General features: G+C 44.2%; 1 protein-coding gene across 3 annotated transcripts in view; it reads right to left on the reverse strand.

The window, feature by feature from the left end:
- The window catches only part of ANO2 (anoctamin 2), a 333,147-nt gene that overhangs the window by 52,143 nt on the left and 265,191 nt on the right, over nucleotides 1–15,813 (reverse strand). For all 3 annotated transcript variants that reach the window (XM_027093346.1, XM_027093345.1, XM_027093344.1), the window contains 3 exons: nucleotides 10,555–10,666; nucleotides 8,258–8,315; nucleotides 7,978–8,078 (listed from right to left, as the gene is read on the reverse strand). In XM_027093346.1, the coding sequence (XP_026949147.1) occupies nucleotides 7,978–8,078; nucleotides 8,258–8,315; nucleotides 10,555–10,666 (271 nt within the window). The remainder of the gene's footprint in view (nucleotides 1–7,977; nucleotides 8,079–8,257; nucleotides 8,316–10,554; nucleotides 10,667–15,813) is intronic.

A 15,813-nucleotide genomic window follows, 5' to 3' on the forward strand; every position in this document is an offset into this window, starting at 1 on the left:
AGATCCAAAGCTGAACCCCGGGAGCTGTGCTAACAAAGAAAAGAAAGGGAAATCTCTCCCAGCAGCCTCAGGAGCAGTGGTTTAAATCTCCACAATCAACTTGATGTACCTGCATCTGTGGAATACCTGAAGACAATGAATCATCCCAAAATTGAGGAGGTGGACTTTGGGAGCAACTGTAGACTTGGGGTTTGCCGAATGCGACTGACTAGTTCCTGATTTCTATGTATATCTTAGTTTAGTATTTAGAGCTTATTATCATTGGTAGATTTGTCTATTGATTTTGTCACTCTCTTCCTTTATATATATATTTTTCCCCCTTTTCTCTTTTTGTGAGTGTGTATGTGTATATAATTCTTTGTGTGATTTTGTCTCTATAGGTTTGCTTTTACCATTTGTCCTAGGGTTCTATCTGTCCGTTGTTTTGTTTAGTACAGTTTTTAGCACCTGTTATCATTGGTACATTTGTTTGTTGGTTTGGTTGCTCTCTTTTTTTTTTAATTACTTTTATATTTTTTTATTTTAATAATTTTTTTAATTTTTAATTTTAAAAACTTTATTTTATTTTTTCTTTCTTTCTTTTATTTTTTTTCTCCCTTTTCTTCTGAGCTCTGTGGCTGACAGGGTCTTGGTGCTCTGGCTGGGTGTCAGGCCTGAGCCTCTGAGGTGAGAGAGCCAAGTTCAGGACATTGCTCCACCAGAGACCTCCCAGCCCCTTGTAATATGAATCAGTGAGAGTTCTCCCAGAGATCTCTGTCTCAATGCTAAGACCGGGCTCCAATCAACGACCAGCAAGCTCCAGTACTGGACACTCCATGCCAAACAACTAGCAAGACAGGAGCACAGCCCCACCCACTAGCAGAGAGGCTGCCTAAAATCATAATAAGTTCACAGACACCCCAAAACACACCACCGGATGCGGTCATGCCCACCAGAAAGACAAGATCCAGCCTCATCCACCAGAACACAGGCACCAGTCCCCTCCACAAGGAAGCCTACACAACTCACTGAACCAACCTTACTCACTGGGGGAAGACACCAAAAACAACAGGAACTAAAAACCTGCAGCCTGTGAAAAGGAGACCCCAAACACAGTAAGTTAAGCAAAATGAGAAGACACAGAAAGACACAGCACATGAAGGAGCAAGGTAAAAACCCACCAGACCAAACAAATGAAGAGGAAATAGGCAGCCTACCTGAAAAAGAATTCAAAGTAATGATAGTAAAGACAATCCAAAATCTTGGAAATAGAATGGAGAAGATACAAGAAATGTTTAACAAGGACCTAGAAGAACTAAAGAGTAAACAAACAATGATGAATAGCACAATAAGTGAGATTAAAAATTCTCCAGAAGAAATCAATAGCAGAATAACTGAGGCAGAAGAACAGATAAGTGACCTGGAAGATAAAATAGTGGAAATAACTACCACAGAGCAGAATAAAGAAAAAAGAATGAAAAGAATTGAGGACAGTCTCTGAGACCTCTGGGACAACATTAAATGCACCAACATTCGAATTATAGGGGTCCCAGAAGAAGAAGAGAAAAAGAAAGGGACTGAGAAAATATTTGAAGAGATTATAGTTGAAAATTTCCCTAATATGGGAAAGGAAATAGTCAGTCAAGTCCAGGAAGCTCAGAGAGTCCCATACAGGATAAATCCAGGGAGAAACATGCCAAGACACATATTAAGCAAACTATCAAAAATTAAATACAAAGAAAAAATATTAAAAGCAGCAAGGGAAAAGCAACAAATAACATCCAAGGGAGTCCCCATAAGGTTAACAGCTGATTTTTCAGCAGAAATTCTACAATCCAGAAGGGAGTGGCAGGACATATGTAAAGTGATGAAAGGGAAGAACCTACAACCCAGATTACTCGACCCAGCAAGGATCTCATCCAGATTCGATGGAGAAATTAAAACCTTTACAGACAAGCAAAAGCTAAGAGAATTCAGCACCACCAAACCAGCTTTACAGCAAATGCTAAAGGAACTTCTTTACGCAGGAAACACAAGAGAAGGAAAAGACCTACAATAACAAACTCAAAACAATTAAGAAAATGATAATAGGAACATACATATCGATAATTACCTTAAATGTAAATGGATTAAATGCTCCAACCAAAAGACACAGACTGGCTGAATGGGTACAAAAACAAGACCCGTATATATGCTGTCTACAAGAAACCCACATCAGACCTAGGGACATGCACAGACTTAAAGTGAAGGGATGGAAAAAGATATTCCATGGAAATGGAAATCAAAACAAAGCTGGAGTAGCAATTCTCATATCAGACAGAATAGACTTTAAAATAAAGACTATTACAAGAGACAAGGACACTACAGAATGATCAAGGGATCAATCCAAGAAGAAGATATAACAATTGTAAATATTTATGCACCCAACATGGTAGCACCTCAATACATAAAGCAGATGCTAACAGCCGTAAAAGGGGAAATCGACAGTAACTCAATAATAGTAGGGGACTTTAACACCCCACTTTCACCAATGGACAGATCATCCAAAATGAAAATAAATAAGGAAACACAAGGTTTAAATGACACATTAAACAAGATAGACTTAATTGATATTTACAGGACATTCCATCCAAAAACACTTTCTTCTCAAGTGCTCATGGAACATTCTCCAGGATACATCCTATCTTGGGTCACAAATCAAGCCTTGGTAAATTTAAGAAAATTGAAATTGTATCAAGTATCTTTTCCAACCTCAACGCTATGAGACTAGATATCAATTACAGGAAACAAACTGTAAAAAAATACAAACACGTGGAGGCTAAACAATATGATACTAAATAACCAAGAGATCACTGAAGAAATCAAATAGGAAACCCAAAACTACCTAGAAATAAATGACAATTAACATGATGACCCAAAACCTATGGGATGCAGCAAAAGCAGTTCTAAGAGGGAAGTTTATAGCAATACAATCCTATCTCAAGAAACAAGAAACATCTCAAATAAACAACTTAACCTTACACCTAAAGCAATTAGAGAAAGAAGAACAAAAAACCCCCCAAAGTTAGCAGAAGGAAGAAATCATAAAGATCAGATCAGAAATAAATGAAAAAGAAATGAAATGAAAGCAAAGATCAATAAAATTAAAAGCTGGTTCTTTGAGAAGATAAACAAAATTGATAAACCATTAGCCAGACTCATCAGGAAAAAAAAAGGAAAAGACTCAAATCAATAGAAATAGAAATGAAAAAGAAGAAGTAACAACTGACACTGCAGAAATACAAAGGATCATGAGAGATTACTACAAGCAACTATATGCCAATAAAATGGACAACCTGGAAGAAATGGACAAATTCTTAGACAAGTACAACCTTCTGAGACTGAACCAGGTAGAAATAGAAAATATAAACTGACCAATCACAAGCACTGAAATTGAAACTGTGACTAAAAATCTTCCAACAAACAAAAGCCCAGGACCAGACAGCTTCACAGGCAAATTGTGTCAAACATTTAGAGAAGAGCTAACACCTATCCTTCTCAAACTCTTCCAAAATATAGCAGAGTGAGGAACACTCCCAAACTCATTCTACGAGGCCACCATCACCCTGATACCAAAACCAGACAAAGATGTCACACAAAAAGAAAACTACAGGCCAATATCACTGATGAACATAGACGCAAAAATCCTCAACAAAATACTAGCAAACAGAACCCAACAGCACATTGAAAGGATCATACACCATGATCAAGTGGGGTTTATCCCAGGAATGCAAGGATTCTTCAATATATGCAAACCAATCAATGTGATACACCATACAGACAAATTGAAGGATAAAACCATATGATAATCTCAATAGATGCAGAAAAAGCTTCTGACAAAATTCAACACCCATTTATGATAAAAACCCTCCAGAAAGTAGGCATAGAGGGAACTTACCTCAACATAATAAAGGCCATATATAACAAACCCAGAGCCAACATCATTCTCAATCGTGAAAAACTGAAACCATTTCCACTAAGATCAGGAACAAGACAAGGTTGCCCACTCTCACTGCTATTACTCAAGATACTTTTGGAAGTTTTAGCCACAGCAATCAGAGAAGAAAAAGAAATAAAAGGAATCCAAATTGGAAAAGAAGAAGTAAAACTGTCACTGTTTGCAGATGACATGATACTATACACAGAGGATCCTAAAGATGCCACCAGAAAACTACTAGAGCTAATCAATGAATTTGGTAAAGTAGCAGGATACAAAATTAATGCACAGAAATCTCTTGCACTCCTATACACTAATGATGAAAAATCTGAAAGAGAAAATAAGGAAACACTCCCATTTACCACTGCAACAAAAAGAATAAAATACCTAGGAATAAACCTACCTAAGGAGACAAAAGACCTGTATGCAGAAAATTATAAGACACTGATGAAAGAAATTAAAGATGATACAAACATATGGAGAGATATACCATGTTCCTGGATTGGAAGAATGAACATTGTGAAAATGACTATACTACCCAAAGCAATCTACAGATTCAGTGCAATCCCTATCATACTACCAATGGCATTGTTCACAAAACTAGAACAAAAAATTTCACAATTTGTATGGAAACACAGAAGACCCCGAATAGCCAAAGCAACATTGAGAAAGAAAAATGGAGCTGGAGGAATCAGGCTCCCTGATGTCAGACTATACCAGAAAGCTATAATAATCAAGATAGTATGGTACTGGCACAAGAACAGAAATATGGATCAATGGAACAGGATGGATAGCCCAGAGATTATCCCACGCACATACGGTCACCTTATCTTTGACAAAGGAGGCAAGAATATACAATGGAGAAAAGACAGCCTCTTCTATAAGTGGTGCTGGGAAAACTGGACAGCTACATGTAAAAGAATGAAATTAGAATACTCCCAACACCATACACAAAAATAAACTCAAAATGGATTAAAGACCTAAATGTAAGGCCAGACGCTATAAAACTCTTAGAGGAAAACATAGGCAGAACACTCTACGACATAAAACATAGCAAGATCCTTTTTGATCCACCTCCTAGAGAAAGGGAAATAAAAACAAAAATAAACAAATGGGACCTAATGAAACTTAAAAGCTTTGTACAGCAAAGGAAACCGTAAACAAGATGAAAAGACAACCCTACGAATGGGAGAAAATTTTTGCAAATGAAGCTACTGACAAAGGATTAATTGCCAAAATATACAAGCAGCTCATGCAGCTCAATACCACAGAAACAAACAACCCAATCCAAAAACGGGCAGAAGACCTAAATAGACATTTCTCCAAAGAAAACATACAGATGGCCAACAAATACAGGAAAAGTTGCTCAACATCACTAATCATTAGAGAAATGCAAATCAAAACTACAATGAGGTATCACCTCACACTGGTCAGAATGGTCATCATCAAAAAATCTACAAACAACAAATGCTGGAGAGGATGTGGAGAAAAGGGAACCCTCTTGCACTGTAGGTGGGTATGTAAATTGATACAGCCACTATGGAGAACAGTATGGAGGTTCCTTAAAAAACTAAAAATAGGGCTTCCCTGGTGGCTCAGTGGTTGAGAGTCCGCCTGCCGAAGCAGGGGACACGGGTTCGTGCCCCGGTCCGGGAAGATCCCGCATGCCACGGAGCGGCTGGGCCCGTGAGCCATGGCCGCTGAGCCTGCGCGTCTGGAGCCTGTGCTCCGCAACGGGACAGGCCACAACAGTGAGAGGACCACATACCGAAAAAAAAAAAAAAACTAAAAATAGAACTACTATACAACCCAGCAATCCCACTACTGGGCATATACCCTGAGAAAACCATAATTCAAAAAGAGTCATGTACCACAATGTTCACTGCAGTTCTATTCACAATAGTCAGGACATGGAAGCAACCAAAGTGTCCATGGACAGATGAATGGATAAAGAAGATGTAGTATATATATACAATGGAATATTACTCAGCCATAAAAGAAACGAAATTGAGTTATTTGTAGTGAGGTGGATAGACCTAGAGTCTGTCATACAGAGTGAAGTAAGTCGGAAAGAGAAAAACAAATACCATATGCTAACACATATATATGGAATCTAAAAAAAAAAATGGTTCTGAAGAATCTAGGAGCAGGACAGGAATAAAGACACAGACGTAGAGAATGGACTTGAGGACACGGGGAGGGTGAAGGGTAAGCTGGGACGAAGTGAGAGAGTGGCATGGACATATATACAGTACCAAACGTAAAATAGATAGCTAGTGGGAAGCAGCCGCATAGCACAGGAAGATCAGCTCGGTGCTTTGTGACCACCTAGAGGGGTGGGATAGGGAGGGTGGGAGGGAGATGTAAGAGGGAGGAGATATGGGGATATATGTATACGTATAGCTGATTCACTTTGTGATACAGCAGAAACTAACACACCATTGTAAAGCAATTTATACTCTAATAAAGACGTTGATAAAAAACAAACAACCTAATGAAAGAAGTCTTTGTAAAAAAAAAACCACGTGGGAGGGGAGGGGAAACAATCCACATGAGAATCCGTTCTGTTTCACCAGCTATGCATCCTTCCCCTCCTAAGATCATATATTCCACGGTTCCTTAGAGATTTTTCTAAATGATTACATTGTGTTTCAATCTTTCCTATTCATCTTCCACGTCTCTGTTACTTGTTCACTGGGAGTGAAATGGAGCAGAACCCTGTGTTCCCTGCCCCGCTAAGTCCTCAGCCTGCTTTTGTCTGTGGAAAAACTTTAGCCAAAGAATAAGTTTAATCAGAGAAGTGAGAAAATTCAGAAACAAAGCAAAACAGTCAAAGGAGGACAAGTAATAACAATTTAGTCATTAAGCATAGTCAAGGACCTATAGTTCCTTCTTAAGGGCTTCAGATAATATTCTGAGCCATATCCTGTGAGCTGTCTTATAGACACTGAAACCTCCACCAGGTGGAAGAAGTTAAGTGCATGATGACCAGACTGTAGCCATGGCATAAGCTGCCACAATTCCGAGAACTGGCCTCAAGGAAATGGGAACAAACCGACCCTGGAACTGAAGATTAAGTGTACCTAAAACAATCAAGATGACGCTGGTCAGACCACCGATGACCAATTTCAAGATGACGGCCAGAGCTGACTGTACTGTTTCTGCACGTAGCCCCCTCCCTCCACGTATAAAAGCTCTTGCCCACTGGGTGTAGGAGCGGGGTGTTTTGGCCTTTGGACAGGTGTCCACCCTCCCACCCAATCCTGGTTGCTGGCATCCAAAACAAAGCAAACTCTCCTTTCCACCAACCTTGCCTCTTTATTGGCTTTCGAGCGGCGAGCAGCCAGACCCCACTTTCAGTTACAGGAGGACATAGCATTAAAAGTAGGATGGGGCTTCCCTGGTGGCACAGTGGTTAAGAATCCGCCTGCTGATGCAGGGGACACGGGTTCAAGCCCTGGTCCGGGAAGACCCCACGTGCCGCGGAGCAACTAAGCCCGTGCACCACAACTACTGAGCCTGCGAGCCACAATTACTGAGCCCATGCGTCACAAGTACTGAAGCCTGCACGCCTCGAGCCCGTGCTCCGCAACAAGAGAAGCCACCGCAACGAGAAGCCCACGCACCGCAACAAAGAGTAGCCCCCGCTCGCCGCAACTAGAGAAAGCCCGCGTGCGGCAACGAAGACCCAAAGCAGCCGAAAATAAAATAAATAATTTTTTTTAAAAAAGCATGATGCACTTTGAGGTCAGAGGTACCTGATTCACAGCTCTGTCACTTTCTGTTATGGGCACTTAAGCAAGTGCTTAATCCTTCTGAGACTCAAACATGCCGAACTGGATTGGCAAACGAGACTTGTGGGAGGGGCCCTACCTCATGGGGAAGTTACTAGAGAGTGGACAGAGGAGTAGAGAGTCCATCTGTCTTAGAAGAGGAGAGACCACGAGATCCTGCTGGAAGCCTGGCACTGCTGGGCTCAGCCCTGGCAGCAAGGAGAGGGGTAAGCAGAGTTCATTACTCACGGGACTCCAATCTCGAAGATGTTGTTCTGGATCAACTGCTTCCCCAACATGATGATGCTGAGTTGAATGCACAGCTCCATGAGGCAGCCCCCAGGGGCGCACTGCAGGAGGAGAAGAGGAAGGACGGGGCGGTCAGGCCAGGCGGGGCTCAGAGAGGCAAGGGCGCGAACTCAGCCAGCCTGTGGAGGCCGCAAGGATTGGGGCAGGGTGGGGCAGGGCGGCAGGGGCACCTACAAACCACTAGCCTAGCCGGGCATGAAACACCAGGGGCTCTACTTGCCTCTTCCATGCGGTAACCGTCAAACACATAAACGTAGCTTCCAGGTCTGCCCACAAACCTGAAACGGAGAAGTGTGGGAAGAGTTAGGGGAAGAGAGAGGGAGTCAGGACTGCCTGAGGGCGTGTCTCCTGAGTGGCCCAGCCACTGCCCGATGTTGTTCTTGAAAGGACTGGCCAGGGTGGGTGCTCGTCACCGGGAAGGAGTTCCTACCTGTTATCAGCTAACAGTCACCCACAACACATGGGGTTCACCTCTTGATTTTTAGTTTTTATAGGAATATAGTTGATTATAGTTGATTTACAATGTTGTGTTAGTTTTTGCTGTACAACAAAGGGAATCAGTTATGCATATACATATGTCCATTCTTTTTTAGACTCTATTCCCCTATAGGCCATTACAGAGTACTGAGCAGAGTTCCCTGTGCTATACAGTAGGTCCTTATTAGTTATCTGTTTTATATATAGTACTGTATGTGTCAATCCCAATCTTCAATGTATTCCTCCCTGCCCCTTACCCCCCCGGTAACCATAAGTTTATTTTCTACATCTGTAACTCTATTTCTCTTCTGTAGATAAGTTCATTCGTAGCTCTTAACGTGGTCAAATTCCAAGGGGAGGGGATTGACGCTGGGTCTGGAATGGGGCTGGGGCACTCTGTGTGCGCGTGTGTGTGTGTGTGTGTGTGTGTGTGAGAGAGAGAGAGAGAGATCATTTCAGAGCCTAAACACAACGAAGTCTGTATTGTCTCCAAGTGCACTCTCCTGCACCTTTTTCCCTCAGCTCGTGTCAAGAATCGAGTTCTGATTGCAATTCCTCCATGAGGGCTTCTGATTTCCCAGAAAATGAAGGCCAAGATGGACTAAAGTTGCAAGTGGAGATTCCTGGGACCAGAAAAGAAAAATCCAGACTTCTTACTGAAAATACTTAGAGGAATGGAAGAAGCCTGCCTCATTCCTCTTCTAAGACCTAAGAGTCTATTTTATTGGGGGATAAGAAGATTGAGCCAATGGGGGAGGCAGAGAGGTACTAGCCAACCATGGAACCAGAGAGGTCATCAGAAGAATCCCACTTTCTTGAAATGTCATCCCCTCACCCATCTATTGAAATCCTACTTGTCCATTTGAGGCTCAGCTTGACTTTCCTCCTTGGTGAGGTCTCCCTGTCTCTGTTCATAATTAAGTGTTCCCCTAATACTTCCTTTGCACCATTTTTATGGTACTTACTGCAGATTACACTGTGCTGTTGCCCAGACTACCACAATCACTATTTATCACCCAGGACTGTTATATAGTAAAGAATATGACTGGTCACTGTCCCCGATCCCTGGGAGGAGCCTCTAAACCCTTGGAATTTCCTGATAGGAGTGTCTTTGTTATTCATGGTGGGCCCCTGGGACGACACCTAAGTTTATGCTAATGAGATCCCTCAGGATGGGGAGGCCAGTGCCAGAAACACCAACCACGTGATCAGAGAGTTGGGGCTTTGATCCCAGGAAAAGCAGCCGGACCTCAGCTCGGGGAGAGGGACTGCAGATTGAGTTCCATCACATGAGCAATGATTCATTCAATGATGCTTGTATAACAGGAGCCCAGCAAAAACCGTGGACACTGAAGCTTGGACGAGCATCCCGGTTGGTGACACACATGGACGTGCCAGGAAACTGACATGCTGAGGACATCCTGAAGACACGGGAGCTTCTTTTCAGGATGCTCCTAGACCTTGCCCTACGTGCCTCTCCCGTCTGTCGCTTTGAATTTGTATCTCTTTGTGATAATAACACCCTAATTTTAAGAATAGCACATTCCAAGCCCTATAAATTGTTCTAGTGAATTATCAAACCCAAGGGGTTAGTGGCTGTAGCCAGTTGGGCAGACCCATCAGTGGCCTGAGAGCCCCAGAGCTGGCAGTACTGTCTGAGGTAAGGGCAGTCTTGTGGGAGACTGTGCTCCTAATCTGTGAAGTCCACACTAACTCTGAGTAGTTGCCATCAGACCTGTATTGCACGATCTAAGAGCCACTGGCTAGACATGAAATTCCCTCCTGTCACAGCCTCCAAGTTGAGAGACACAAATTCCTCTAAGACTAACCCTTCAGGGCCCAGAGCCGAATCACTGCAGAGTTTCCCATGTTAACAGAATCTGAAGATGCTAATCCAAAATGATTTAGGGCAGCCAGGTGGCAAAGGGAGTGGGGAATGGGGCCAAGGGTGTAAACTGACAATGGAGACAGGCTGACTCCAGTGGAGGGCTCAGTCTTCATGACCAATTGCCCTTCCACGTGTGGCACCGAGATACTCACCTCCCCTTGAAAAAGGCCACATAGAAGATGGGTGAGTAGGCATTGACAAACTTTAGCAAGAAAGCCTTGAGTACCAGGCGCTCTTCAAATGTCTTCTCTGTTTTTGGAACCTCTGAAAGAGAAGAGCAAAGCGGATCAGACTGAGAGACAGACTTCTCACCTCTCCTGAGTTGTGACCCTGTGACGTGAGCCATTATCTGTCAGTTTACTCCTTCAGAGTAGAAACTAAGAGATCCATCTCTCTCGCACCTTAGACCTGACTTCATCTGGGAGGTCCCAAGCGGTGTTCCAGGTGGTATGAGGCTACAGAAGGCCAAGCGTACATACGATCATCACCTGTCTCTTTCCGCTGCCCTCCGCTTACCCACGCAAGCAATGGTTTCACACTGGGCTCCTCAAAGAGGGATCTGGGCAAGCAGAACATCCTCCCGCCACCCTTGCTTCATCAAGAGGAAGTCAGCTTTCACCTGCATACTTGACACTTCTACGGAGATGTTACTTGAACAAACATCCCTGACAGAAAGCCCTGTTAACCAGTGAACAGAAGTCAAGAAGCAGTAAAAGCTTGTCTAAGGAGATTGCCCCAGGCATGCATGAGCCCCCAGGCACCTGTGGCCCTGGGAGGGGACTTGAGAATGAGGAAGCTTAGTGATTACCATCACTATTGTGATCCTGGCCTTGATTTTCCCCTAAGGCTGAAAGAAGGGAAAGTGAAGAGTTACCCGTCCTGGTTCCCATTAGAAATGCGGTGTCAGTCCTGGAGAGCCAGCAACACTGGAAACTTCTTCATTCTCCAATCTCCCCTCCATCCTAAAACCCACTTGAGTTCACTGATGTTGGCAAACAGTCCTAGAGGCCCTGGCAGGCCATGCTGAACCCACAGAGCTCCCAGCCCCTCTCAGCTGTGTGTTGAGGGGTGGGATGATTTGCTTGTTCTGTTTTGCTACAGAGATGGTTGTAGGAGCAGATTTTAGCATCAGACATATTTGAGTTCAAATGCTAGATGTAATCAGAGAAGTGAAGTTATATAAAAAGGATAATGATACCTCCTTCACAGGGTTGCCCTGAAGACACAATGGGAATGCTCATAGAGCACTCGGCCAGGTGCTTGGCACATAGCGGACCTCAGTAAATGATGTTGTCCTAAACATCAGCAGCAGCATCATCACAGTCATCACCATCACAATCATCATCACCACCATCATCACCACCATCATCATCATCACCATCATCATCATCATCACCATCATCACTACCATCATCATCACCATCATCATCACCATCATCACCATCATCACCATCATCATCACCATCATCACCATCATCATCACCATCAACATCACCACCATCATCACCATCATCACCATCATCATCACCATCATCACCACCATCATCATCACCATCATCACCATCATCACCATCATCACCACCATCATCATCACCACCATCATCATCACCATCATCACCATCATCACCATCATCACCACCATCACCATCAACATCACCATCACCATCACCTTCATCATCATCATCACCATCATCACCATCATCATCACCATCATCATCACCACCATCATCATCATCACCATCATCACCATCATCATCACCATCATCACCATCACCACCATCATCATCATCACCATCATCACCATCACCATCATCACCATCATCACCACCATCATCATCACCACCACCATCATCACCATCATCACCACCGTCATCACCACCATCATCACCATCAACATCAACATCACCACCATCATCATCACCACCATCATGCAGGTCCAGCAGCTCTGCTTTCCACAGCACAGTTGGGCCATCACAGGCTGGATGTCTATGCACATGACTAGCCCCCTGAAGTTCCAGGCATCATTTCCATGTGATTACTGATCACTTTCTACCAATCGACGGAGAACATGACTGGTAGGTGATCCTCCTGGCAAGAGGATTCTGCTGGCAGAGATCACCCATAGGTGATCCTCTGTCCCCACCCCACAGAACCACAGCCCAAGCTTTCTGAGGTCCTCCAGACAATTCTGGCAATAGCATTGCCTGCTAGGGAGTCTGGAGACATCGTCATTAATTCTACAGGAAATGAGGTTGGAAAAGTCTACCATGATATCCCTCAGCCAACAGATGGCTTTGTGGTTTTCTCCTTCCTGCCACACATGGACAGACACATGTGCAACCCCATGGATAAAAGTGCTGGGCAATCGCACTGCCGAGCCCAGCAAGCATCTGGATAATGCCTTGTACTCACCATTTATGGTTAACACTCCCACTTCTGCCAGCTCTTCTTTAATTTCCATATGTTAGCAAAGCCCCTTCAAACTTTAACCTAGAAGGCCTTCCCCTCCCTGCTACAAATCCTGCCCTACAAAGAGGCAGGACCACCCTGTTGATTTATACTCATCCTGCCCTCCTCGAGCTCCAGATCCACATCCACTTCTTCAACCTCTTTCCGCTCTGACTAAAGGAAACGATTCTGAGGCGCAGGTGGAAGTGCCTGCCATCGAGTTCTAAGGTCACTTTCGGTTTTAAGATCTCATAACTCTGAACCCCGAAGTGGCTATTAACCTCATCACCTTCCCCACACCCATCCCACCCGCCCCCACCATGTACGGTTTGGATGGCTTTTTCACAATGAGTGAGGTCAGAGAGATACATCTTCTGGGGGGAACACAGCTGGTGTCAGATGTATAGTACTCTACTGTGCACGTTTATTGAGTTAATGAATGACATGACGTGACATGAAAAAAACATTATTTGGAAGAAGTAAATACTGAAGTATTTGTCATTTACTAAAAATTCCCTGTCACATGACAAGGAGGGCAAAGCCTAAGGAGGGACCTTTGTCTGTTGGGCAGGATAACGGTATGAAGATACGAGAGGAGCAGCCGGAGAGAGTTAGGTTCCCTAGTTAAGAGAAGAGACAGGGGTGCTAGAGGTAGATACAGGGCCCAAAAAAGGCAAGAGCCAGGGCTCTGGGAGGGGGAAGGGCGGAGAGGGGGATGAGGGGGGCTGCTGCGTGACAAGTGGGGGGTGCCTGGTTGAAATTTCCATTAATTTCTGCTGTGTAATTTGTAGTGTGACCCCCTCATTTGCCTCTCCATAGACTCTCCAGGAAAGACTCACTACAACTGCATTCCTTACCAGTGTCAAAGAATCCTGGATGGGTTCTTAGGGGAGGGATGTGCCAAAGGGCTGAGTCCGACTTCAAGATGAGCACAGGGGCGTGAACAGAGGCTCCCCGCCATACCCTGTTGTAGCTGGGTTACAAAGCAGAGAGACTGGGGACAGAGAGGCAGAGAGAAAGGAGGAAGGGGAGGAGGAGAAGGGGAAGAAGGAGGGAGGGAAGGAGGGAGGGAGGGAGGGAGGGTAGGTGAAGAAAGTCACCGCCTATCAGTAAACGAAGGACGGAGCAGCCATCGAGTCATCAGCCAGTGCAGCCACCCTGGACTGTGTACCCTGAACGGAATCCGGAACGGAGAAAAGCAGGACACTGACCCTAGATAGTTAAGGTGCATATCAAAGAGGTGATTTCAATGAGCCCGGACTCTTGCATCTTCTCAAACTTAGAAAATCGCTAAATTCATTAACTTGTGTTTTTCTTTAACTAACAGTAATCTTTCGATGGTCCAACTACCTGGTTTTTGTTGCAGAAACTCCTGTGTATCCTGGCTCCTCCCTCACCTCTTCCGAGCAGTCCCTCAGAGCTACCTGAGAGTCTGCCTCCCGGGCTTAAGTAATCAGAAAGTCCACTGAATAAAACATAATGCTCAACTTTTAGGTTGTGAATTTTTTTCAGTGGATGGAAGGAAGGAAGGAAGGAAGGAAGGAAGGAAGGAAGGAAGGAAGGAATGAAGGAAGGAAGGAGGGTGGGAGGGATCTCTTTCAACAGGAGTTTGAGCCTCTGCCTAACCAATTCAACAATAACTTAATAACATCTTGTGTCTCAATTTTAAATATTTTGGGGGCAAGAAAATGAAAACTGAGGTCACCTCAGTTTTCAGGTAATCAGGTCTGAGGATCTAAAAATTTGGAAAACTCACCTTGTAAATGTGGCTAGAAGGGGATTAAGGATGAGGTACAGAGAGGCATGTGTCTTTGATTTTCTTTTATAATTGCCTTTGAACTCTTTGTATGCAGATGCCCCAATCCCTAAGTTCTCTGGAAAGAGAATCCAGTCCCTTCAGAGCTCTTCGCTCCAACTGGAAATGAGTGACTTCCTTCCTCCATCCTGATAAATCATGGGTCTGATTATTACTTATTAGGTTTATTTCTAAAAACAGCCTGTGCCTATGCTTTTAAGGCCATGAGCCACCATAAATAATGGGCATTTCCAATAAACAATCCAAATACCCTTGATAGGCCACTAAATCAGTCGAGGGTCCCACAACAGAGAAGCTCTGCGGCCATGCTGGGTGCTTTGCTGAGAGTTCTGGGGAAGTGGGGGGGGAGGGTCCCAGGGAACGCAGCCCTGGGGAGGGAGAGAACGGGGGCCCTGGAGCTCCCTGCGAATTTGGGTCTCTTTTTTTTTTTTTTGACTGAAGTATAATTAGCTGATTTACATACAATAGTGTACCATCTTAGAATAGGTCTCTTCCAACAGCCAACATGAGGAGCCTCGCCCACCTACAACAGTGAAACAGAACAGGTTTTTCAGGGTCCTTTTGGGGTGGGATGATGTCTACAGCACAGTTAGGGCACTTCAGGACACTGGGCACCATCCCCTGATAGGACACAGAATCTGGAGTGGTCCCAAACTGAGCCCATGAGAAAATGGACCAGCCTTGTGTTTCATAAAACTCCAAATAAAGTGTCTTTAGATATCAATTGTTATGGGGATGGAGAGGAGGAGAGTCAACATGGAGACAGTGTGAGAAGGGAGAATGCAACCCCTCTCCAGCATTCCCAGGCTCCTGAAATCTCACCTCCCCCGGGAAGCCACCCCAGGTTGACTGCAGGCCATCTGAGAGTTTCACCTGCTCACCACCAGCTGGAGCAGATTTCGGACAAAGGGCAGACTCCAGGACCAGGAGAGACCATCAGAGAATTCCTGTGTGGCGCCCTTACCCAACCCCCTTTCTTTTAAGTGTTAAACCTCTGACGCATTGTGTCATGAAAAAATATGAGTATAAATGACCCAGCTGTAAACTGCCTTGGAAAATAATTAGTATGAAAGCCCAAGCGAGTCTCAGGGGGCCAGCTCAGAATTCCAAGTCCCCAGAGCACCATCCTTGTCATATGGAAACAGCA

This window comes from Aethalodelphis obliquidens, unplaced genomic scaffold, assembly GCF_003676395.1.
Source record: "Aethalodelphis obliquidens isolate GAN/ISIS:26980383/991018 unplaced genomic scaffold, ASM367639v1 scaffold83, whole genome shotgun sequence".
Lineage (NCBI taxonomy): Eukaryota > Metazoa > Chordata > Mammalia > Artiodactyla > Delphinidae > Aethalodelphis > Aethalodelphis obliquidens.